Below are 26,043 nucleotides of genomic sequence, written 5' to 3'. Positions count from 1 at the left end.
TACCTGAGACACCAACTGATACCACCAGGGTCTGACCTGCATTGCAAGAAAGCAAATGAAGGACTGACAATTAAGGTGTCAGTCATACCCATCCTGAAGACTGACATCAGATTCTATAGGTAACAACTCCTTGTGAGCCACTGAAAACATGAGGTAGAGAAATAAACTGAAGAAAACTGTATAAGGTCATTATTCTGACCCTTTGAACCCTTAGGTTAGTAAGAAAAAAAAAAAGTAGATGGGGAAAAAAAATCACAGAGCCAAAAAAACTATGAATTACATCTTAAGATGGAAAAAAGTATTTAAATAATTCAAAGAAAGTACACATGAAACATAAAATTAGAAGACATTTTTCAAACCCAAGAGGACAGAAACTTTCTGTTTGATTAAAGAGAAGCAAAATGCCTGTCAGAAGAAGAATAAATCAAAAGGTGGAAAAGTTGAAGATGTTTTCCTCTCTCCCGCTTTGGTGAGGTATGTTTATTTGGAAGTTGAATTGTGGTGGAACTGATACTCAAGTCTGGGACCTGCTCCTCCTGCAAGACAGGGATGGAGTCTGGGACTGCACTGGTGCAGAGCTCTGGAGAAACACAGTTAGGTAACTTGGTACCTTCACAAAATGAAAGTTAGTCTGAGCCAAACCCTAGAGCACTGATACAGAGAAGGGCTCACGGAAATGTGAAGGCACTTTATTGCCTTTGTTTCACCCAGAGAGTTGAAACATGTGAAGGGAGCTGATGATAACCAAGAGCCAAGAATGAGCAAGGCCTGCAACAGCTTTTCCCAGAGAGGTGCTCATCTCTACCAAGCTTCTGTTTGGGAATCATCTTCTTGCCTGAGGGGATAATACAGGTTTGCCTATAAGGTACCATCTGAAGACAGCTAGAGGCGATGGATAATGGCAATACAGAGCAGAGAAACTGAGAGCACAGAAACTTGAAGTATAACATAATCTCAAAGTTTCCTGCCCTTTCTGCAGTTTTGATCCAACACTGACTCCTATTAAATATGTATACAATATTTATGTTCTGTAAGACAATGAAGGTAATTCAGAAGTATGCAAAACTAATTTTTTTCGTTGTTGTGTTTGGCAGAAAGAAGAATGCTTTGCCTTCTCCTCTTACTTTGGCGTCATTCTGCTAAATAGTACTGAGAGGGTCCTGCTGCTAAAAAACAACTTCAGAAAATAACTGCCATCTCTAAACTGGTAGACATCTCACATTCTTACTCTGTCTCAGAATCCCATCTATCACATTGCATTTTATTTATACAGAATTTTGTATGCAGAAGTTTCCAGCCTATGCAGACAGATTGGTTCATCACTGGAAGACACCTGTGAAAACACAACTGTATTACAACACTAAAAAGTAGAAATGTTTAAAGATACTTTCAGCACATGAGTGCAGTTACTGTCTCCTTTCAGTATGTCTGGCTGAATTCTACTAGGGTACCACGTCCACTGACCTCAGGTCAGCAGTCATGCAGGCTCTCTCTTCTGTTTGGTCTTTTCTGTTCCGAAGGAGCCAAAGCAGCCAGGGGAGAACCCCAGCAGCTTGGCCTGGCAGAAGTTCTTCCAGGCTCTCTCACAAGAAATAAAAATAGTTCAAGCCTGGTTGAAGCTTTGAGGTTCTCTCAAGTTTCTGCTTCCTTCTGAAGGATAAACAAGAGGTAACAAGAATGTGCTGTATGTGTTGGTTATTTAGCCTGCACGCAGCAACTTTGGTGTACCAAGGGGTTTTAATCTTTGTGTAAATATTATAACCATTCACAGCAATGCTTTAGGGGAGAAACAAAGAGATTTATTCAGCTGAAACCACAGGGAGAATGTCAATAGGCATAATGCAATTGCTTGATTTGGAGTTTAGTCCAGATCCTTGTTCCGATCAAATGAACTGTGGAATGTTTTAAAACAACTCGTTGTTTGTTTTGGGACAGTGTAAGAGAAATAGGGAATGGACTACTACAGAAATATTTCTGCAGTGACAGAGGAGAAATGGCAGAAAGAACACTGAACAGGGATGAGGGAGACCTAATTTATTCCCAGCCTTGCCAGTGGCCTGGTGGATGACTCTAGTTAAGTCACTTCACTGCAGCACGCCTGGTTTCCTCATATATCAGATGAAGACACTATCACTCTTTTCAAGCGCACTTTGTTTCTAGTGGTAGAAACCAACATGCTATCAGGATGGATACTGCCATGACAGAGTTCTCCTGGCATACATTTTGCTGTCTGGAAGACCTACAACCACCACAGAAGCAACATGAAGTTCCTCAGACAACTTCCACCATAGGGCACGTAGCTGAAGCCCTATGTGCCTGCAGGCTGTGGGCTGGGGAACCATCCAGAGAGCTCCTGCAGCATGATATTGCCAGCCCTGAGATTTCCACAACTTAAAACAGAAGGCAAGGAAAATCTTCAAGCAGTGCAGCATGAAACGTGCTCAGCACAGATATGGAAGACCAAAATCAAGACATAAAACTTGTCACTCTTAGTGAACAGACTGGCAAATGCTACGAAATTCTTTTAAGATATTAACTGAAGAATTCTTTTGAGGATAGATGGCAACTGCAATCTCAGTTTACTCCACCAAGTAAAACTACAGTTGATGTTTTCAAGCATCAAACATCTGTCTGAAGTGGTCACAAATATAATCTCTAAGTTTTGTAAATGTTTTCTTGAGGCAGAGGATTCCCATGGCAGGGCACTCTTTCATTACAGATGCCAAAGGAGCACAGTTCCACTCACAAACTGCTCTGCAAGTAATTGTTTCTTGGCTTTCTCTATGCCTGGCCCTCTAGCTCATTTCAAACCCATCCAGACAAGTTACATATTTTTGCCTCTCCCTTTTGAAAAATCTAGACAAAGAACAAAGAATTGAAACCATAATTAAAAAAGAAATGGATGCAAAATGCAAGGTAGTAAAACTTACAGAAACCATCAATATATAAGACAATTTCACACATAAAGCACCAAAAATTATCTTCTGCTACACTATTTTAAAAGACATTCTTCCTCTACCAAAAAAAAAAAAAAAAAAAGAGGGGAGCATAATTTGATCTGTGAAGTTATCACCTGGGAAAAACTGAATAACTAAATTAACTTTTTAAAGAATAAGCAAAAATGACCATATTTAAATCAAAGAGTTCTGCAAAAAGTGTCTGAAAGTTCTGCCAAAATTCAGACTGCTTCATCAGCTTTGAATTTATGTCTGCTACTGTGTGTGAAAGAGAACTGTCTGAGGTAGCGTAAATGTGACTGAGTAGGTATTTTTCCTTTGGAATATATGCAATAGCTAATAAGCCCATGTAAATTGTTTCCAATCAAATAACATTGATACTTAAGGAGTCGCCAATTAAAACTGATCAAAACTGAACTGAAAAATAGGTCTTTCACTCTTGATGCAACTTTCGGCAGATTCAGGAAGTAATTCTAAGTAATTATTCTAATAAAGTAATTAATTAATAAGTAATTCATTCTAAGTAATTATTCACAAGCCAAAATGCCTGCTTACTTCAGTTTTGCTTCAGTGAACATTCTGGAGAAGAGGACCAAATCTCAAGGAAAGCACTGAAGTCCAGAAATCTTACATCCCTGCAGATTTTCATTGTACCAGTACATCATTTTCCAAACACCCTGTTCTCTTTAACAGATGGAAGTCAACAGATAAAAGGTCTCAATTTCCCAATGCAAGAGGTGGCAAGGAAGCACACGCGTATTTGGAACTGTAATAGGCTATCAGACTGTATTGGTTTCATGAGCACTGGTAATGTTATTAGTCGAGTAATGATAAGCAGTGACAATGAACAGTGGATGGAATACAGTTCTGATGAGCCATACCTAGCTCCTTTTGTATGTTGTCAGGGATTCCTGTAATAGTCTTTCTCCTTTTGACTTTCTTCGGCCGTCTTACCACCGTGTCTGTGTAAATTAGAGACCGCCGAATGCTGGCCTGGCGGTCGAAATTCTCCCCTAATACATGGTAGAACAAGCAAAGCAACATTACTTCCAAGCACACTGACATGCACTTTCTTCCACTAGTTTTGTTGTAGAAATGGAAAAAAAGGCATTAATAAATGATGTTAGCTTGGTCCTACAATGAAGGTTTACACTGAAAGAAGATACGGCACATTGTCACAGTAAGGCTTTAGGCACAAATATCCACTACACGGCACTACATGTTTTGAAAGGAATTTTGAGCCCAGTTCAAATTTGGTGAGATCAGCTCTAATTCCACAAGCAAACAGACTCTTTGCTTTAATTTGGCCCTTTAGAGGTTTTCGGAAGGTTTTGTTATTTTATTTTGGAGTAATGAGCTGCAGAAAAAGTAAATCTGCTCATGAAAATGAAAGATCACAATGGTTTATGCAGGAACAGACATTGCTATTGGCAACAGCTATTAGGTCTTTGCACAGCTCCATCATTAAATCACATGAGACCCTTCTTTTTCATTTCAAGTTGCTCTGAACCTGTCAAGTGTACCACATTTCTGGTGGTGATCTTTTAACACAAATACAAATAAGTACTATGGAGCATGGAGAGATCAAACTGATCTTGTGGATTCATAAATATTTCAGAGTGAAAGCTGCTTAAAATTGAAACTTTACAGATGATTATAAAAATAAACAATGCCAAGAGCTGAAAAAATGTGTCTAAGTGCATGCTACCAGACAAAGCCTTACAATGACCATGTGCTGTATCGTAACGGGACCCAGAAGCACCACTATCATTAAGCAGCTTTTCTTTAGGAATTCACTTCTGTTTAGAGGTTTATAATTTGGCCATTTTACTAGCAGTAAGACAAACCTTCCCTACAGACTCTGAGTTAATTAATTCTCTGTCACTTCTAAAAATCTAACAATGACCCCCCACAGGTCACTTCTAAGTTTCCTTTTTAAAGGAAAGTACTGTTAAATATCCTTTAGATGACCCTTTTAAAAGTGAAAGGCAGAAAAAACCGTGTATATGCTTTTTACCTTTGTACACTCCTTTTGAAAATCGATGACCAAATTATTTACCTCTAAAAAGTGATTAATGCACAGTAACAAATATGTCATAAATATTAACCCTGGCTGACTGCACATCTGTATGATGTGTGTCATGAAAATAGCATAGAAAATCTCATTACCTCTATAACAGTTAAAGATACCATCACATATTAAAGTATAGCATGTGGACTGGTGAAAAGGCAAGGAAAAAATGTAGTGATTTCATTCACTATGTTGTTAATACAAAGACTGACTCTGTTCGACCATAGCCTTGACCATGAGCTGCAGTTGTGCTAAGCAGATCCTTGCAGCTACAAGGAAGTGCCAGTTTCATCTGACTTTTGGATTGATTGAAGTAGATGAACAGAGAAGGAAGCTATATGGGATCTATAAAATTTAGAATCATTGATCCCACTGGCTTCGTAGAAGCCCTGAAATATTGAGACAGACTATCCACTGGGGACTACGAGAATGTTAGGACCCATCTGTGGCCAGGGTCAGGACATTAGCTTATTCTGCATGGCACACTATAACAAATCCAAAGAATTTGAAAGGAGAAAGTTTTGCATCTCTGAACATATCTTTATCCATTCAAAGGCCAACAATTATGCCTGAGATGGTGATATAAGTGATAATTAGAGGGTGCAAACAAGGAGAGAGTCTTTTATATGAAGCCTCAGACAGCACAAACCAGATGGCCATAGGGAAATGTTACTGATCCCCAGTAACTTCTTCCAATGAGCTACCTAAGAGCTAACCCAACCAATCTGTCTTCAACGGATTTTGATACACAAAGGCCACTACATAAATTTGTAGAATTTCAAAGTAGCAGCTTCAATGAAATCCAATAAGCAAAATCAGAATGTCTCAGTCTTTTTTTCCTTCTTCATTTCGTTTTGGAAAATGTCAATGTTAATGTTAAATATGTTTTACAGATATAAGAATACTTTTCTCCTTCTGTTGCAGGTTTGTCACAAACCGATTAGGTGTTCCTTATAATCTTTACTCAGTTGTCCCTCATGCAGTACACTGTTTTCCTTGGATTCACTGAAAACATTTAAGCGCGCTTAAATCTCACTGAAGTCAGTTAAGCTGGATTCAAGCAAATGCTTAAATGTTTTGCAGGATCCAGCCTGGCACTGAGCACCTCCACCATTATGAGACTCCTCCATGTGTAAAGAAAGTTAGTTCTGGAAAACCCACAAGAACAGACACCATTATACATCTTTTAAGCCACAAGATATGTAAAAGCAAAGACTGGCCACCACTGAAAATTCAGTCCAACCCCTTCCAGGCCAGAATAAAGTTCAGCCCAGGCACTCCCAAAGACTGAAACTACTTCCAAATCTGGATGTCTAGCCAGCAACTTGTCAGCCTAATGCAATGCCCCTGCACCTTCAGGCTATCCAACAGATTTTTACGACTACTATATTAGTTGCAATCTGTTCACCAAAGAGCCCGAAAACTGAACTGATGTAGCATTTATTGCACAGCCACGTGAGAGGCCATTGTAGGAGAATCATTACTAATGCACTGCTGAAAACGTTATCAATTGCCAGCAGGTTATTGCTGGCAATTGCTTCAGAGGTTAACCTTTTATTTCATGCCACAAGTAATAAAATGGAAGTTTTCTGAACTCTCTTCTGGGAGAGTAAGAAAAAGAGCATGTGAAGGAAAAAGCCAAATCAAAACAAATATCCTCAATGGTTTGTTCCATGGCACGTTGAAAAAACAGCACAGAAGTTTTTGTCAGTTTTTTTTCTGCCTCATGCAGTAACATAAAAAACTTCACAAAATAAAATTACTCAGTGTGTGGGAGAGCAGAGGAGGGGAGCAGATTGTGACTTTTTAAAGAGGAACAAGGACAGCAGCTTTTTCTGTACGTTGTGTGTGGCTCATGTTGCTTGCCTTGTTTCACAGTAGCAATATAATTATTTCAAGGGAAAAGGAATGGTGGATCCTGGAGACCAGTCCACATGCTGCAACAGCAGTCTTCCTTTACTGCCCTCCTCTTCTATCTGTTCCAATTACCATGCTTATAAGGGAATAAATGCTCAACCACACACTCCAGAAAGGTGAGGCATAATATGCACGTGCACCATTCCAATCAGGAAAGTTGGGAACCGCTGAGTTTTCTGAGTGCTAGCTGAACAATTCAGGGGACACAAGGTTTGCTACGCCAGTTGAATTATGTTGGTTGAAGTCACAAGCGTAATTTATCCAAACACGGTAGGTAACATTCCCAATGATGCTGAATTAAATCTATCAGCTGTTTGATCCTTTTACCTCATTCTTCTTTCCATCTGTTTACTTCCCCCCTATATTTTGCGGTACGTAGGGTCATTAAATCAAACAGCAGATTACTGTTTCTCTAAATATACCCTGTTCCTGCTGTCACAATATCTAAGCCCTACTCAAGCTTATTGATTATGTCAGATTATCCATTGTTCCCCTAACTTGGCCTTCTGCACCAGTATCCTAAATTCCCTATACAATGCCAACTGGCCCAGTAACATTTCAGCACTGCATTTATTTTCCTTCTATTAAATTTCCAGAGATGGGGTGTTCATAATTTTCTATTGTCTTCCTGATGTTTATTTCTAATATTTTCTGCTATTTAAGTAAACACTTCTAGTTGATTTCTCCAAGCTTGCTAATGTTTGTTATGGAAGTCCTGCTCCTGTACTATTAAAATATTTAAATACTATTGAAGAATACTATTTAAAATACTAGTTTATAAAAGTACAGGTGAAAAAGACAGGAAAAGAGAACCTAATTTACTTTCAAAAGAAAGCCAAACATTGCAAGCTATTGATTGTCAGAGTAAGAGTGGAATCAGAGCGTGCCATATGGCATTTGAAATAAATTGGATGTTGAGTATCATCCTGGTTTTGGCAGGCAAGCGGTCAGTTATTTGAATTAACTAATAATAGACAATCTTGATGCTGTGCAGAAAAAGAGGGGTTATTAAATTGAAGTGACAATTCTATCTTTCACAGAAAGTCTATTTTACACCCAACAAAGTATCTCTTCAGCATTAGGCTTTAACGTAACTTAACTTCAACAGAGTGAGAGTTCAGCAACTGTAAAACCAAAGAGCATTTTCAAAATGAATACATAGTTCATAACAAGAAAATGTGGACTATGGTTATGTAAGTGGAGTGTCTTACCGAGACTCTTGCTCAAAGGTGTAGCCTCATTAACTTTTGCTGTTCTAACCTTACTCTCCTTGATCACTAAACCTCTTGTTGCAGATAAAAATAAGATCCAAGAGGTTTTTTCCTGATTTTTGTTACATTTAGTCTTTGGAATACAGAAGTCCCTGATAACTTTCCTTCTATAAAATTCCTAGAAGAAAATCCTGAAATATCATTAGCATCGGATAAAACATGATTTTCCATTACATATCCTCAGTGCATTCCACAGCAAAATAGTGCTATTTATCAGTTCTCTTCCTGTATTTCATGAATGTCTAATGCCGTTTCAAGCCCACATAGTGTAGACTATCTCCATTAATGATAATTTTAAGGGATTTTGACATTTTCTAATGAAGTTCAGAGACACTATTTAACGCAGAACACTGTTTTCACAGAAAGGTGTAGTAAGTAATTTAAAATTCACGCATCAAATATACAAGTGTCAAAATACTAGCCAACTGTATGGATCCCCTTTTATTCCTTCCCTCCCTCATCAGTGTAATGCAATTACTGAAATTAAAAGCCTACCGGTCACATTAATAGGAACCACATCTGTTTGAACGGCCTGTGCTTGTTGTCGCATTTTCTCTTCTGGAGTTGGCAGTGGGAGTGACTTAGTCCAGTTGGTTTGGGTGTTGATATCTGATAACTCATTTGAAGCTGGACTTTTAGGCCTTTTGATGGTAATAAGCTTTTCCTCTTCAGGGGGAGAGACGGGACACTACAAACAGAAATACATGCAACAACATGAGTTTATCACTGCTAAAGAAAAGTAGAACTATGGTATTGCTAAGGTGTTGCTGCTGCAGTCGGCACAATTACTTGTGGAGCAAAACACACCCTTTCAAATATCACACTTCAACCTACATAAAGAGCAATTTTAAAAACATGTAAAAAAGTAACACACAACAAAATACCTAGGTTGTATTTATTCCAGACATCTGACCAGTTTAAGGAATACATACCAATGAGAGAGAAAAGAGTGATCTCGAGCATAGCAAAGCACAGTATATTACCTTACATATTGACTAATTCTTGGAGTGATGAACCCCTCTCTCCCTGCACCCAGGTTTGCCTTCCTTTCCTCTTTCACCTCCCCGTGCCCTATTAGGAAGACGAGATTTGAGCACTGCTTTGCTCCAGCTGCACTAGGCTGTAAGGATACATAAGGAGCCTCTCACGAAAAGACAGACTTTAGTAGAGCTCAGTAAAAGAGCCAATCAACACAGTCCACAAAACCACCAGCCTTTGATCAGCGAGGTAGCAAGAATAACTTTGGTCTTGGAGAAACTCGCCACAGTTCAAGGGGTTACCTGTTTTTCAGAGGTGAAGCAGTTAACATTATCAGTAGCCACAGAGTGGTCATTTTAAAAGTCAGTCCTTCTCAAAGTGGCAGATTTCTATTTTGTGATGTGTTTTACTTCAAAAGAAACCCAACCAACGAAACAAAAAACTTTCTGCACCACAAAGAGTGGTTGCAACAGCTTGTGCAAATCCCTCCGCCAAAGTTAAAAGCCAAAAAAGCCATTTCCTTTTGGGGAGAAAATCTGTTTTCATTACAAGGTCCTTGCCTGCATGCCAGTAATGGCAGAGAAAGCCATAACACAGCTTTTTACTGACAGGACAGTACTAGTCCATGACAAACACTGAGGGCAGGCAGATTCAGGGCACACAGAAGATATTGCTGGGGCTTCTCGCAGGTGGTCCTAAATGCCAAGCAAATCTGAGAGAAGCAGCCTTCTCTCCTGCCCACTCCTGTCAGCTAGGCACTCCAGGGAATTTCAGAAGCAGGAGAGGAAGGAAGACCTGGAGGAAAACCAACCTCAGTCTCCTTCTGCCTCCAGGCAAAACAAAAGAGAAGAAAACCATGGAAGAGGAGTTGCACAGCAGCTGCAGCATTAGCAGAGATCTCTGCTGACTCCTCTGCTTCAGAGGTGTTTGCTTTGGGACCTCCCTCCCTCCCACCAGACCAGAATTACAGTCCTTCCACCCTCTTTTCTTTATTCCTCTCTCTTTTTGGAGAGCCAAATACTACTTGAAATAGGGTTGTCAGTACCAGACCACTGCTTCTCCCTCTCTCACTGCTGTACACAGGCAAGGAAAGAAACATTGCAGCTATTTATAACAGATGGATTTTTTTTTTTAATTGTTGTGGGTGTTCAGTCTAAGCGATCTGTTTTCTCTTGAAGCTGAGTGCTATACAAAAGACATGCCCAAACACTGTGCCACAAACGCTATTTATCATTTCTGATTTTAATTTTCTTCCTGTTACTATGAGGAATTCCCAGTGTTTATAAATAAATAAGCATTTATTTATTCTATTATGCTTTGACTCTACATCCTTTAGGACAGGGTCCAACATTTCACTTAGTGGAAAATAAAAATAATAGCAACTTGCAGGCAAAAAGTGAAAGAATGGAGAAGTAAAAGCTCTTCAGGCAATACTAAAAAAAACATTGTAGGCAATGAAATTATTACTAATGTCATCCTGTCTTTTGGAACCACACTTCAAAATATGGGAGCTTTTCTTCAAGGACATAATCCACTTCTGGCAGCCTTGAATTTCTTTATCAGAGAGGCTGTGGATGGGATAGATGCTGCTGTGTAGGTAAGGGCTCAGCCCTGTGGAAGACCCAGCAATTTTATCAGTGCAACCCTCTTAGAGGACATCAGTATTTTTTCAGGCCTCCACTGTTTCTAAAAGGCTCTAAACCCCATTTCTTTACAATAGGATGTGAATGTTTATCTTCTTATGAGTGTGCATACATAGACTGTTTATACAAGTACACGGTGTAGGCGCACATGGATGTACTGACACACAAACACAAGGGCTTTCCCACCTCAACTAACTCAAACTCATAAAGACCTTTATTAACTTAAGCAATTTGGGATAGAAACACCATTGCAAAAGAGAAAGCTGCCTCCAGGTCATGCTTTCCCACAGATAGGTTTAAAAACTGAGAGAGAGAGAGAGAGAGAAAAAAAAAGCATGCAAAAGGGTTTGTAAGGAATGTGGCAAAGGGGTGCCAGCCCAGTGTGACAGCAGAGTAATCAGGGGTTGAGGTAAAGAAATACTGCTTTCCTTGTTCTGCAATGAGCTTTTCTCCACCTGAATTGGGGCACCAAGGGAGACACCTCCAGCCTGGTTTTGCAGTTTGTCTGGGGTCAGAATGAGCTCCAGTGACCTTCAAATACTCTGCTTGGTTGATACTGTCAGCATCAGTATCTGTCACCTTCAGACTGTAATGCAGTGCCAGGTCTCAGCTAACATACAGCAGTCACAAGGGGTTACTCCAGTATGTCAAGTGGCAGAGACACCGGTTACAAAGCCACCCTTCCTTTTCAAGGAAATTACTCAAGACAAACAGAAGACCTTTTTTTTGTTACGGTATATGAAAAGATAGAAAAACTGAAGAAGTGAAGCACCTACTACAAGGGAACACTAACTATCCAAAGAAACGTGTAACATCAATCACAAATTTTGCAGAATTAAAAGCTGAAAAAACTGGTGATAGATGGTATAAGACAGACAGAAATGAAACCAACCAGTGAGTAAATAACCAATGAGAAGGAACTGAAAACTCAATTGTGTAGCTGAGTTCAAACCAGTGTGTGAGAATGACCTTCTGCCAATTGTGTAGTTGAGTTCAAAGCAGCGTGTCAGCGAGAATGACCTTCTGCCATAGGACAGAGATGTGCACTTTTACAAAATAATTCAATAAAAGGGTTGGAGGTGGTTTTGTGTGTAGGAATAAGTGTACATGTTTGAATTATAGGTAGGTTTTCCATGGATCCTGAAGAAATATGACTGCCTCTGCTTATGTCCCTTCTTCCAAAATACTCTCAAGTGATAGTAGTGTAGGCATGACAAAGGTGTACACAGCTTTGTTACACACAGAGGAAAGCAGCGGCTCATCTTTCAGCTTTCTTCAGACAGAAATTATTTACCTCTATAATTAGGATGAAAATCTACAGGGAAAATCCCAGGGTTTCACATATTTTTGGCAAACATTTCCAGATTTACAGCCCAGAAGCTTGCTGGAAGATGAATTGCTGCTGTGTGACAGGAATGTCTCCTCAAGTAAGGTCTGTTACACCAGAAGTAGAATTAGGCAGTACCTTGAGAATATGTATCTGCTTAGCAAAGCTGATCATAAATTCTATGTTCATAATAGAACAGAAAGTACCTGTCCCATTTTTAAAGCATCTCTGAGTCACGGTAACTTACTGTTTGACTTAAATGGCCAAATTTCTGTGCTACAGGTTGTTACACTCATCTCTGCAGGAAAATTTGTTGGAATTCATTCTTTTTCATGGACATGGTAAAAAGGAAAGGTGGGGGGCGTAAGCAGCATTCTTGGACCCTGCAGTGTTTCCACAAATATGCCATCATCATCATCATGGCTAGGCTTCGCGAACGAAGATTTAGGAAGGCTCTACCCACGTTTGTTACAAGCACACTGGTGGCTAATGAGGCCAATACGAGATAGGCATGTCCGGTTGCAAAAGGCACAGCAGAAAGACTCCTTAGGTGGTATATTCTGCAAGACATGATTCTTTCTGCGTTGTCTTTTCTCCTCGAGAGTGATCCTGCATGCGTTCTCAAAAGCATCAGCAGCGTTATAGATGGTGTGTCTCCAGGCCTCCCAATTGGAGGCCAGAGTAGACCAGTTATGTTGATCAATATGGCCATGGCTGAGATGCTGTTTCAGGGAGTCCTTGTATCTTCTCTTCGGGGCTCCTCTCTTGCAGCAGCCAGTGGCAAGTTCACCATAAAGCAAGATCTTAGGGAGGTGGTGGTCCTTCATCCTGGAGACGTGCCCTGCCCAGCGCAGCTGTGTTCTCAGCAACATGGCCTCAATACTTATAACTGCTGCTTGTTCTAGAACAGATGTATTGGTCACATAATCTGACCAGTGAATGTTTAGGATTGTCCACAAATATGCATTAGAGGGGAAAAAGCATGAACTTTCAAATGGGAGTTAAAATTAGAATCCAGGAGAAAAATGGCCTATAAATATCCTATAGACAAGTTTTATGGCTCAATAAGCCAGAGCCTCTCCAACGCCTTGTTGATATACTGTCCCCCAGCCAACTTAGCTGCCAAGATACAACAAAAGGATTTCACTATCTCAGCACATTCATGCTATTTGAGAGGTCCCAGATGACAAATGAGTTTATGCTATGTATCTCTGCCTAAATAATCTGTTTATTCTAAATATTTTTTATATTCCAAGGCCTTATACTATACTCTTTGAAAAAAGATGGGACCTCCAAGAGGAAAATTCAATCCATACAAATTCTACTTTTCAGCAAAGGGACTTCAAACTTTTAGTCATGTCATTTACCCTCCTGTCTACTACAACTGCTTATAAAATCATAATTTCTCATAAAAACAAAATAGAGAAAAAAAATCAGTGTTGGAGAGAGTAGCCATACCATTTCAGCTGTCTATTATGTTTTCCAACATCCTATTTCTGCTCCACTGTTTTACTAGGTTTGACAGCTTCATGCGCCATTTTCTCAATGCAAAGGGATCAGGACAAACAATAACGGGGAAAAGAAACCCAAGACCCAAACCTGGTCAATGGAGAATGGCACTTCACGTGTCTAATTCAAAACATGGGATTTCACACTGTGTTACAAAACACAGTGTTATATATGTTATGGTTATATATTTACATGAATTTACACTTAACATGAATTAGTCATGTCTTGCACTATTTTGTGTCCTCTAGCCCAAGGTCACCAGTCTGGTTCCCCCAGTTTTCATAGAATATTCCATTTTATTACTTCTACACACAGATCTTCAGTTGTACTAGCCAACTTCGCTATCCTACTAAATCCTTCATTTCATAACCACCCCTGTCTCAGTAAGGAAGGAATTCTTTTGTCAGCAGAAATCACTAGCTATCAAGCAAGTTATCACCGTAACCGCAGAAATGTTCCTTTCTTATTCCTCTACTCTGTTGCAACAGGATAAGAACAGCTGTACTGTTTGGAGCTCTACAAGCCTATCTAGTATCTGCCTTAAAATAACGACTAATCAATGATATACAGGTGAAATTTAAATCAGAGGATGGAGTCCTCCCCCTCCAAGAATGTACCCACTTGCTTTCTAAATCCATGTAAACTTTCAGCATCCACAATTCCTGCAGCAGCTGCACAGTGTGAGCATGTGATGAGTGAAGAATTACCCCCTTTTCTTTGTTCAAAGATTTTCTGTACTCACTTCCTTAAGCTTTGGCATTTCATGCATTACGAGCTGCTGTCCCAACTCAGTAAACTGAGTGGCATTTAAAAGAAAACCCTTGCAAATGGTATAAAATACATGTGCTGCTTACAAGAGCAACGCCATGCAACTGCAGCAGAAGGACAGGGAGGACAGCTGAGGACACCATCACCACCACCCAGAGGTATCTTCAGCTCTGCTAGACCCAAGCCTCAGGGCTCCTGGGCATTCCCACCCCCAAAACTGAAGCACCCAACTGCTTTAGCTCCTCTTAACACCAAGCAAAGTTTTGGATTAGACCTCCTCAAGTCTAATGCAGTTAGCACGGCATTAGTTGTTTTCACTTAATATACTAAACAGTCTCTTGCAGATATTGCAGAGTTTTATAACAGATTAGCTGAGCAGAGTGGCAAAAATATACTTTGTTCCCCCATGAATAAGCAAAATAAATATTTTTTTCACCCAAAGTGTAACAGACTGTATCAAGGCAAAGTTCGTAAACCAAATGACAGGACCTAGGAAAAAATACTATGAGTTTTTGGCACACAAACATTTTCATAGATAGAATAAAGACAATATACTGCATTCCTGGGAGCAGGTACTCTTTAGCTCACATTCGTCAATTAAGAAAAATACATTCCTCCAAACTAGTAGAGGTTTTCCTTGGCTAATTAAAAACCAATGACGCAGCCAATTAAATAAAACACAGTGTCCACTGGGGGAGGGGTTTCAAAGGAGGCAAATGTTAATAGACAAAAAGGGAATAAAAAATTCAGCAAAGCAAGTAAATACAGGATACTGTTCTGCAGACAAAAGGGAGTAGAGACAAAAATAAAGGAAACAAACCTGGCATGGTACTCTTCTGTTGAGTAGCTGACTTTTTTAACTGCCTTTTTTTTAAGCAGAAAAAAGAAGCAGGTAATGACTGAAGGCTAAGAGCAGAGTAAGACTGCATATATACTAAACACTACAAGAAACATCAAGCTGCAGATATGGCAGCTGGATGGTCCCACTCATGGGCAAGGTACCTTGTTGTTCCAGGGAACCAAGTTACAGCAGGCGCTAATGCAAGACTGAGAGATGCAGTCTAACAGACTAGACTGTTGAGTGAGACAAAAAGAAATAAAGAGAATGAGTGGTAAAAAGGGGAAAGATAAAAGAATAAGAAAAAAAACACACAAAAGATAAATACTGTTAACATACACAATGTATACATTTCAGAACATAAGGAGAACTAGAGTTTGAAAGCGACATTTCAATATATCTTTTACACTGTTAAAACAGAGCAGTACTGAAGGACAGGAATAGCTCCCAAGCTGTGTAACCAACAGCGGTATGTAAGGGATGAGAAAGGAGGAGACTGGTCACAGCACTCAGATGTAAAATCCAGGTAAACCAATTTAATCACCAACAAACTCAATTAGAATCAGTATTACAGTGAAACTTGGCCTGTGCTCCATTTATCTAACTTGTAAGAATCAACATTAAAAGTAAAAGGGTAGTTTCAAGAACTTAATGTTATATCAATTACCATTCAGATACTCCAACTTTCTGTGTTCTCTAATTCTGTTTGCTCATTTTTGAGTTGGACCTGCTTCTCCCTATAGGTTTTTCCCTTAGAAAAGCAAATGTTCTGCTTACCTTAGACATTTTCTAAGACTCACACTGAACCAATGTGCTTTGTGGCATGACTATTACCCTCTGCTGACAGACATCCACCTCCACAAAACCTGAGAATGCTTATGGATTGAGGTCTCCTCTCATATCACCTAGCCATGGCTTCATATTGTCTCTGGTGTAGACAGACAAGAAGAATATCTGGCTATGGGGTTTTTTTTAGAAGCAGATTTTAGAAAGTAGGGAAAGATGGTTTCCTTTCTGAAGCCACCATGCAGTAACACATTGTTTTTTCTACAAGTTGGCAATTATATCAACTAAGAAGTAAGTTTCCTAAACAGTAAATAGCTATTCATCAACCCATCATTATTCTGCTGTTCTCAAATTTCAACTATTAAGTGCTGCATGCACAGAATTTAAATGTTGGCTTTTCGGTTTTGAATAGACAATAAAGCTACAAAGCTTTCATCTAGTGGTGAAGAGTTCACATTTTGAATCACAGGATTTTTGGTGACCCCAGTTCCACACTGTTACTGAAGAACTCTCCTGACAGCTGAAATATGACTCGAGCAAGGCGTAAGACTTATTAGAATTACTGGCACTTTACCAGGAGGATAATAATTCAAGTTCAGAAATCTGTTGTGGTAAACGTTCGTTTAAAAAAAGAGTAGACCTTTTGCTGTTACAAAAACAAGGAAAAAAAAGCCAATTAAACAAAGATACTGGTCAAAGGACTTCACAAAACACTGAGTTACACAACATGAATGGAGAATCATGCTACAGTTTACAAGGAATTAATATCTTTCTGAGCTGCAAGTAAGAGTGGCAGGGTTAAGGTTCTGAGATAATCAGTAACAGTCAAGACAGTCAGTTTGGCAGCTATCTTTCTCCACAGCTCTGAATCATCCTTTCAACTAAAAATATTTAAAGGAACCTATTTCAAATTGAAATGGAAGCGCTATCCTACCCTTGAAGCATACTAGTTGGATTATTTTTTTCCAGAATGCACAGAAATTGTTAGTAACATATTAACACTCAAAAAAACGCTTAACCATGAAAAACATGACAGCTTTTAGTCTCCAAGAGTCCTCATGCATGCTTATATGCTTTCATTCAAATTGTCAAAGAAAAGTGTATTTATATTTTTTAAATGTTGGATTAGTTTTACATGTGCAGATGGTTGTCTGCACCACAGCACTGGCCAAAACCAGTCAATGACATATATACATGCATATATGTGCAGTACATTAATAGCAACAAACAATGTGTTAATACTTTCCCCAGTGGAAACTCTACTGATTTCAGTAAAGTTTTGCAAATTATCATTATAATGCATTCCACAGTATGAATGTGCTTTACATTCTCGGCTCACTGCCAGTACATACCATGAACAGCTAAACAAGATGCTCTAACATTTCCTGCCAATACACAGATAAATGCAATCATCACCTGAATGAGAGACTGTACATATTCCATGACACCTTTTATTATGTGATTAAAAGCCATAGAGGATAGAACTGAAAAAACTGTACCCTTTAAAGTGCGTTTTCAGGGTCTGCATGTTTTGCTGAGAGAGTTATTTGGTCTGTACTACAGGGGCACATATGGTTTAGTAACAACTCAAAAAAATTAGACTGTGTTACAACCATGGATATCCTCCCATTCTCTAAGCAACAGTAGTTTCTGGCAAACTATTCTAGAATATCTATCTTGAAAATCCCAGGAGCTCCAGCATTTCAGCTTTGGACAGCCAGGTTCCAGGGCATCTTGCTCTCCACCGAGCAGTAATGTCCTACACCACAACACCAAAGTCAGCTTCTCCTTCAGAGCCCACAGGCACAAGAGGGTAAAGTAAGGACAGGGGAGTAGAATTTCTCTTCTTCTTTAGAACACTAACTCAACCTACTCAACTAGTTCTGTAATTGAAATGTGTATAAATTGATGTATATAGCAATATGTCTTCACGACTTCCTTAGGACTTGTGCTTAACTGTCCCTTCTCTTTATTTGTTTAATTTCTTTCTAGATTCTAAGCTAAGCACTCTAGGAGTTGAGATGTGGGAATATAAACTGAAAATCATGAAGTAAACTGAAAGAAAGCTGACCCAACTTAGTGGGCAATCTTCATTTTCTGGATGCCTTTAGCAAAAGTTGTGATGCACTAGGACAAAGGCTCTACCTAAGTGTATAACTGCCCGTATTAGCAATTCAAAGTGTGCACCTATCCAAGTTACCATTTGGTTATGCTGATGGTTGGTGAATAGTTCTTCCTGCTACTTGAATGTAAACTTAACAACTACCCTTGCTAGGGTCTTCCCTCCAGATCACCACCAAACTCCTTCCTGCTTTCACATCCTGAACCTGCGACTGGGAACTTTGTATCAATGCATGGGAATAACTGGGATTCTTAAGAGACCCTGGAAGTCAGGTGACCTCATATCACCGTAATTCAAAGGAATAAACATCTTCACAATCTTCTAAAAATCCTGCCTTATTTGAAAAGTATTATGGCAGGCAATTAAACTGTACTAGGCAAGTATTTTTTCCAGCACTTTGCCCCCCCCCCCCCCGTTACCTTTTGTTCAATTTCTTCATAATCATCCTGGTAACTTCCACAGATTGCACTGGAGGACGAGGAGAAGGTGGGGCCCTGAGAGTAATACTGTGAGCTCCGGTAGCCATCCCGCCGCAGCTTGTCACACTCTGCCAAAAAGAAAGAGAGTCATTACTGTTTATGCTTGCTGTACAAAGCCACTTAAATATTGAATACTTTTCTGAAGATGTTTACCATGCATTAGCATTGTCTGACCCAAGTAACAGAACCCAAAGGTGCATTTTTCATATTTGTATCTATATTTCCGCCTCCCTCACATGTATTATATACATAAGCCCACATGTAGCGTATTAACCCAGGCAACGGCAAGTGCTCTGGAAAAAAGGGGGAAATAGATTTATTTATTTAAGTGAGGCCTGGCTCAGTGTCTTGACAGATGGCAGCATCTTGCAGGATGGGAGATGGAAGCATGTGAGTAACACCAGGGGTCTCATTTGCCAGGCCGGTAGACATCTCTTATATGCCTTACACTTCAAATGATGTTGCTTGCTACTCAAGCACCATCTGCTAAATAACTTTGGCACTGACCACTTGCCTTCCTGTTCGTGGAAGCGACCACTTACTGTGACTTTGAAGAGAGGAACGCAAATTACAGGGATCTCAAAATCTCATGTTGCTGCACAGCACATATAGTTTAATACAAAGAGTTTCCAAAGTTCAGAAAGAATTCAGAGCAAACATGCATCCCCATTCACAATAGCCAAAATCCCAGTCAGCATCTCATCCCCCTCACCAAGTTTTCCACAATCATCTTCCTGCCTCCTAATTGATATTCAGTGTGATTGTGCTAAAGAATAACAGACGCCAGAGCAGAAGGAAAAATTAAATGTTCAAGATGAGGCAACCAAATTCATCAGACCAGTCAAACTGTTAGCTTTACATTTCTAAAGACAGATACTAAAATCTGTTGAAAGATGAGGAATGCAAGAACAAAATTAAATATTTGGTATATTTCTGTCTAAGGAACGGAAATTTCTGCACAATACACAGGCATTATCACAACAAAAAGCCCTTTTAACATCTCTTGCTGGAGAAAGACTTTCTGTGATTATATCATCTGTCTGCTTATCTTGATCTTTTGAATATGCCTTAAAATGGAAAACATGCAACGCTTATATGGTGGTCAAGGTTTTAGAGAGGATTTTGCCTGGCAAATGGTTAAGTCGAGTTACAATCTGCAACTCCAGTGTACACGTCCTCTTTTTTGTTCAGATGCTTCTGAGACTGAGGTTTGGAGGACTCCATGCTGATGGGTTAACTGATCTACGGCAACCACAGCTCTACAAGGATTTAATCAGTGTGGACTCCCTTGTATTGCCCAGGCACACTGAGAAGGCAAGCTGACCATCTGACAACTAGCCATTTCCGTCAGTGCCAGACATACATACATCCTTGCCTGTGTATGAGGGGTCAAAAGGGGCAGTATGGTGTGAACCTGTTGCTTCCCTCTCAATTCAAGGACCAAGGGTGGTGGTAGTGGGTTTTGAGATCCAAATCAATTGCTACATCTCAGGAACAGAGGGTTAGTAACCCTGTTTTTACCTTTTTCACATGTGCGAGCATGCTGACAACTGCACATCTGACAAACTGCTGCTGTAGTTCAGGAGGGGGGTGAAAAATGACTGTCAGCAACCACAGTAAAACAAATTCCCCCACCACCCTTCCAAATCTGGTACTAGGTGCAGCCAGATCCAGCACATAACGCTCACAGATGCGAGCACTCTGATGGGTTGCTTGTTGGTTTGAGCTACAAATTAACAGGGATACGTGGGCTGTGGCAGAATAAGACAGCCCAAAGACTTGCATCAACTTATAGCATGGGTTAACATGCTAAATTGTCAGCTTAGACACTGCAACTTCAGATCAGTCATTAATCACCGCAAACAAACATGAATACAACCTAAGGGCTGTGTAAGGATGCAGTTACTTTTTCCTCTCATATTTGGGCTAAGGCTTAAGGTACCGGCTGGCCACTCCTCTGACTTTCTCATATCAGGCATCACGGCATGCCCCAAAAACCATGGTGGTTTGACCTGGGCTAGATGCTCACCAAAGCTGCTCTATCACCCTCTTCCTCTGGAGAGAGCTGGAGAGGTAAGAGAAAATATAATGAAAGGCTCATGAGTTGAGATAAGGACAGGGAGAGATCACTCACCAGTTACAATCACAGTCAAAACAGACTTGACTTAGGGGAAGTAATTGAATTTATCACCAAACAAAATCAGAGCAGGATAATGAGAAGTAAAGCAAATCCTAAAAAACACGTTCCACCCACCTCTCCCTCCTTCCCGGGCTTAACTTAATTTCTGGTTCTCTACCTCCTCCCTGCTCAGCAATACAGGCAGACGGGGTATGGGGGTTATGGTCAGTTTATCACATATTACTGCTGCTGCTTCCTCCCCAGGGAGGACCAGCATGAGGTCCCTCCCACAGGAGACAATTCTCCAAGAACTATCCGATGTGAGTCCTTCCCAGAGGCTACAGTTCTTTAAGAACTGCTCCAGCAGGGGTCCCTTTCCACAGGGTTCAGTTGTATAGGAACAGCCTGCTCCAGCGTGGGTCCCCCATAAGGTCACCACACCTACCAGGAAACCTGCTCCTCTCTCCACAGGTCCATAGGTCCTCCTAGGAGCCTGCTCCACTGAAGGCTTCCCATGGAGTCACAGCTGTCACAAGACCCTTCTGGAGGTGACAGGCTCTTCTGGAGCATAACAGATGTATGTTCTGACACTAATTGTTTGACCTTATTTATTCTCCAAACCAAGGAGGTGAAAATGACAAATAGTGCACTTTGTGAAGCCTAGAAGAGCTCCAAAAACTCAAGGAAATCAACACTGAAGGTCTCAAGTCCACCACAGGTTCAAGAAGACTGACAACAACAACCTGGAAGCCTATCAAGCTTACAACCTCCTTTTGTCCACACCACAAAATAACATCAAAAACTACTGCAGCAAACATTGCTACAGCTACAAACCGCTAGGAGAACTACACCAACAAAAAGATTTATTTGTCCCCAAGAACAGCTTTTCTATTTATGTACTGTCACTGTACATTTTGCAGCACAGCAGGAAACACACACTGTGGATAGCACCCAAGGCCAACAAACCTCATCAGAGGCTTTGGGTAGGTATCTTTTACATCACATTGCAACAGCCCACAAGCACAACACAAGGTCAAACATTACATCTAACTGAAGCTACTGCTGCTGCCAAACCAGCTGAGTGGCAACTGCTGTTTAAAAACTGTTCTAGCTGGAGGCTCCCCTGCTCCATCTCATTACTATTATTAAAGGTGTACATGGTCTTCTCAAAGCAAACAGGTTCATATTTTCAGATAAAAGGTTTTTATTTTTGTAAAAAAATACCAATGAAGAAGCTAGAAATACTTACTCTAGGAAAGACTCCAGATATGTTTCCTTCTTCCCAGAGGAGCAGTAAATTGTCCTATTCTGATAATCCCAAACAGAGAAGAGCACTATACACTAAGCAAAAAAGTTCATACGCACATTATTTCAGATACATCTGTACTGAAGATGACTAGGTAACAGAAGGATCCATCCAGTTGCAGTTATTAAAAATCTCCAGTTTTAAGCATGTGACATTACATTTGTGCCAGCTGAATCAGGGATATGCACAGTCTTGACTGCACTCAGCAGCAGGGCTGCCATTTCCCACATTATCCAACATACAGAACTATGCACAGCCTTTCCATATTTCTGTCAAAGAACTGCCAGGGCAAACCTCAGGCAACTGCATTGAGCAGGACACAAATACCTGCTCCTGCCAGATCAAATCTGCAGTATATGCTGCAGTCAAACTCAAAGTCATAATTTCACATGACTCTGATCTGAAATGTGCAATAATACGATTATGCCCCAGACGAACCAGTTTTATTCACACAAACACTGATTATTTTCCCAGGAAGATCAGAAAGTGTCTCTGCCTCAGCAATTTCAACTGGTGGGTACGCTGGGTAGTGCCACAGTTCAAAGACTGGCTCTCCCCTTCATCCCCCAACTGTTTCTGAGGCTGAGTGTGAAGGGATGCTGCCCATCATCTGCTTCTCTGCAAGTGCTTTTCTGGCTAGCTAACACCACAGATTAGTTCTTGTTCTTCTATTCTAGTGGTACTTTAAATTTCAAAGCCTCCTCCGTATTACAAGAGTTGCTTAAAAATTACTATAGTTATATTGTATTATAATATAATCTAATTTATTCCCATTTATGTGGTACAAGTTAAACCCTTCCCAGAAAAGGAAATTTTGCCTGACGTTGAGTTTTGATGTTCACAGGGCGGTTTCCGTTAAGCATGAAGAAAGCGTGTGGGAAATGCAGTCACAAACCTTTTAAAGGCTCCCTCATCATTTCCACAGTTATTAAAACAGGGATCATGAGATGCAAAACCAAAGAAAATGTGTTAAAGCTGTCAGTGCCCAATACCATCATGTCCAAGTCTGCCATATATCCAACCACTCGTGTTTGCTCAGGATTGCAGTACTGCAGCTTTTGCTAAATCTTGGCATCAGAGATAAGTGTGCTGGGGATGTGTGCTGTACATCACCTATCTCTGCTCTCTTCCCTCCTACTAAATATGCTGGAGAACAGGTAGTACCAGCAGCACTACACTGAGAGCCAGGTGCAATTCTCCTCCAGAGTTTTGAGCCACAGGCACTGAATTCAGGGCTGTTGTGAATAACTCAACCATGTAAAAGCTTATGGACTTTGTGACAGTCAGGCCAAGTGTATGAAAATACCTCTGACGTCTCTCAGCCCAGATCTCCTCTCTATTTCATACATACAACTTGCATGTGATTAAATCTGCCCCTGAGCCAGTAATGCACAGTAGCAAGTCTCACACACAGAGGCAATTTACTGCATTTCCAACAACTTGAAACCATTATTCTTGCATGGTCATTTGAGCCATAAATTACAGCAATGAACAGAAGGCACAGCATTGATACCTCAGTAATTCGTCTGACATGGTATTACCATGGTAAAGCAGGATTAACATTTACCTTGTCGGACCTACACGCCGTACTGTGCCGGGACAGATGGAAGGCTGGGTTTGCTGGGAGAGGACCGGATGCATTGGCTCTTTTCCTCTCCTTTAACCAACTTTGGTAACATTTTGTACCTGCTGAGCTTCTAGCAGTAAAACTGGTTGCGGTATTTTGAAGTTTATATGAAGTAAAATGCATCACCCTACCAGAAGCCTAATTGGTCAGAGGGAGATGGATTCAGTAATTTTCAGAAATTTTCCATATTTTTTTTAATTGTAAATGAACTGTGCAAGATTAGGTATCATTTTTCACAAGCTTTTTCATAAAACTACTATTTTGACAGGATCAGGGCGTCCCAAATTGACTTGGTTGCAGGGAGAAAGGCTCCAGGTGCTGGTTTTCAGGGCCAGACCCCATCAGAATCTGTGACCTCTCCTAAGTTGCAGCCCCAGCAGCAGCACAGAGCCACAGCCTTCTCCAACCACCCGGGACCAGTCCTCCACACCTCAGGCCTGAAAGTGCAGCCATCACTCACTAAATTAGCTCTAATGAGATTACTCGTGCAAGCAAACACTGCTCACATGACTGTTCAGGATGAGGCCTTAAGCTCTCACAAGCACATTTAACGAGTTCAATACAAAAAACCAAACCCACATTTCTAAGTATTTACTAGTAACCAGCAAAGGCACTGGTTAAAGAATTAAACTACCATGATATTCACTGGTATAAACTTAGAAACTTGGCATCAAAGTTATTCAGGCATCTAAATAGCTCGAACTTGCTTGGCGTAACTACCCATCCCATTGGATGGGTCAATCAATGAAAGCCAAGAAAATAATGTCCTGGAAACATCTGAATTTTCCCTGTATCCAAAACCAGTACCTAGAACTCAAGACTAATTGCTAAAACCCAAAGAGAAGATGCAAATCAGACCAGGAGCTGCTTTCCACCGGAGCAGATATGCTGCCTGCCTGGCAGAGCTGCCCAAAACTGCTACAAGAGAAACTCCTGGGTACAGATGTAGATTGGGGAAAGACCAGTACACACTTCACTTATTTTTACACCACCTCTTGCTGTCTCCTTGTCAGCAAGAAGGGATAAGCGATGAGCTGACAGCTGCATCTGCATGCTTGAAAAATTATGTCAGCTGAAGTCAGGGTGACTTCTTGGTAGAGCCTTTCATGTTGTAACTTGTATATTTCTTTCTCTTTTTTATTTTTTCTTCCTCCCCCCCCCCCCTTTTTTTTTGTACTAGAGAGAGGCTACTAACTGCAGAAGTCAACTAAACTGTCAACCACAGAAATAAATCTGCTGATTAGTATATTAAAACACATTTATCCATTCATTGCACATATCACTGGAAAACTGCTCTAATCCCCGAGGTCAGAAATCTTTTTCGCTTTTCAAACATGTAGCCAGCTCCTTCTTCTATAAATACCCACCAACATGTTCCCCCCTAAGTCACAACTACAAACACCACCTTACAAGTAGCTTTTCAAAATTTCACCTAAAACCAGACAGATTGTAATATAATATACATCTGTCTTACAAAAGTAAACTTTTTAAAATGACCTCTTACTTCATAGGTTACACTGCACTTTAATAATCAAAGTATGTACTATATCACTGCTTTTGGTTTTAAAAGAAATTGTTTTCACCACCAGTAAATAACCGCGTATCATTTTAACTTACTTGATACATATTTTGAATTTGTTTTTCCAGTTGAGTTGAGACAACTAAGACCTCATGGGCTTGTGATAGACAGGCGTGGGTGTCAGAAGACCTGGATTTCTGACTCGGTATTACTTCCTCCAAGCAAATCACTTTGAGTTAGATCCAGTTAAGAACTCACATCTTACAGACAGACATGACACGATCTGAATTTCATGTATGCGCCTCCTAAATTCAGAGTCCAAGCAGGCATGTACACTCTGCCTGCAGCATATGACTGTATAGAGAGGCATCTCAGAATAAAGCCAACTAAAGAAGAACTTGAGATGCCTTAACTCTCATCCTCACCACACCAGTAATGACCAGCACTGGGTCCAATGCCATAGATCTTTCTCAAGAGGGGCAGGGGAACGTAACAGGGATGTCAACATCTTTACTTCTAAGGTGATCTTCATCCAACAGTGGCTTTATGTTTTGCAAGTTAACATATTTTTCATTTAGATACAAATTTAAATTCTTTATAGATGAGGTGAGCACAGGCTAAATCTCCAGCTTCCTAATGGTGTGCTCCAAGCATTACGTAAAAAGGTTGTCACCTGAAATGTAACAGAAAGAGTTATGCTTTTCTGGGGATCATTTATATGGTCTGATGGTGTCTACTAAGACACTCTGAGCACCAAACTGGGACCTCTTTGAAGAGCACAGCTGTCTCTCAGCCTGCTCACAGCA

General features: G+C 40.3%; 1 protein-coding gene across 11 annotated transcripts in view; it reads right to left on the bottom strand.

Annotated features, from left to right (window-relative positions):
* Positions 1 to 26,043, bottom strand: part of NHSL1 (NHS like 1) — a 182,395-nt gene that overhangs the window by 20,415 nt on the left and 135,937 nt on the right. For 8 of the 11 annotated variants that reach the window (XM_064649342.1, XM_064649341.1, XM_064649331.1 and 5 more), the window contains exons 3-5: positions 18,607 to 18,734; positions 8,712 to 8,904; positions 3,839 to 3,970 (exon numbers count right to left, since the gene is read on the bottom strand). In XM_064649342.1, coding sequence (XP_064505412.1) covers positions 3,839 to 3,970; positions 8,712 to 8,904; positions 18,607 to 18,734 — 453 coding nt within the window. The remainder of the gene's footprint in view (positions 1 to 3,838; positions 3,971 to 8,711; positions 8,905 to 18,606; positions 18,735 to 26,043) is intronic. The other 3 variants (XM_064649334.1, XM_064649335.1, XM_064649338.1) reach the window with 1 other exon arrangement.

Source organism: Pseudopipra pipra, chromosome 3, assembly GCF_036250125.1.
Source record: "Pseudopipra pipra isolate bDixPip1 chromosome 3, bDixPip1.hap1, whole genome shotgun sequence".
Lineage (NCBI taxonomy): Eukaryota > Metazoa > Chordata > Aves > Passeriformes > Pipridae > Pseudopipra > Pseudopipra pipra.
The sequence above is the reverse complement of the archived record's forward strand: the minus strand, read 5'-3'. Positions and strand labels throughout refer to the sequence as shown.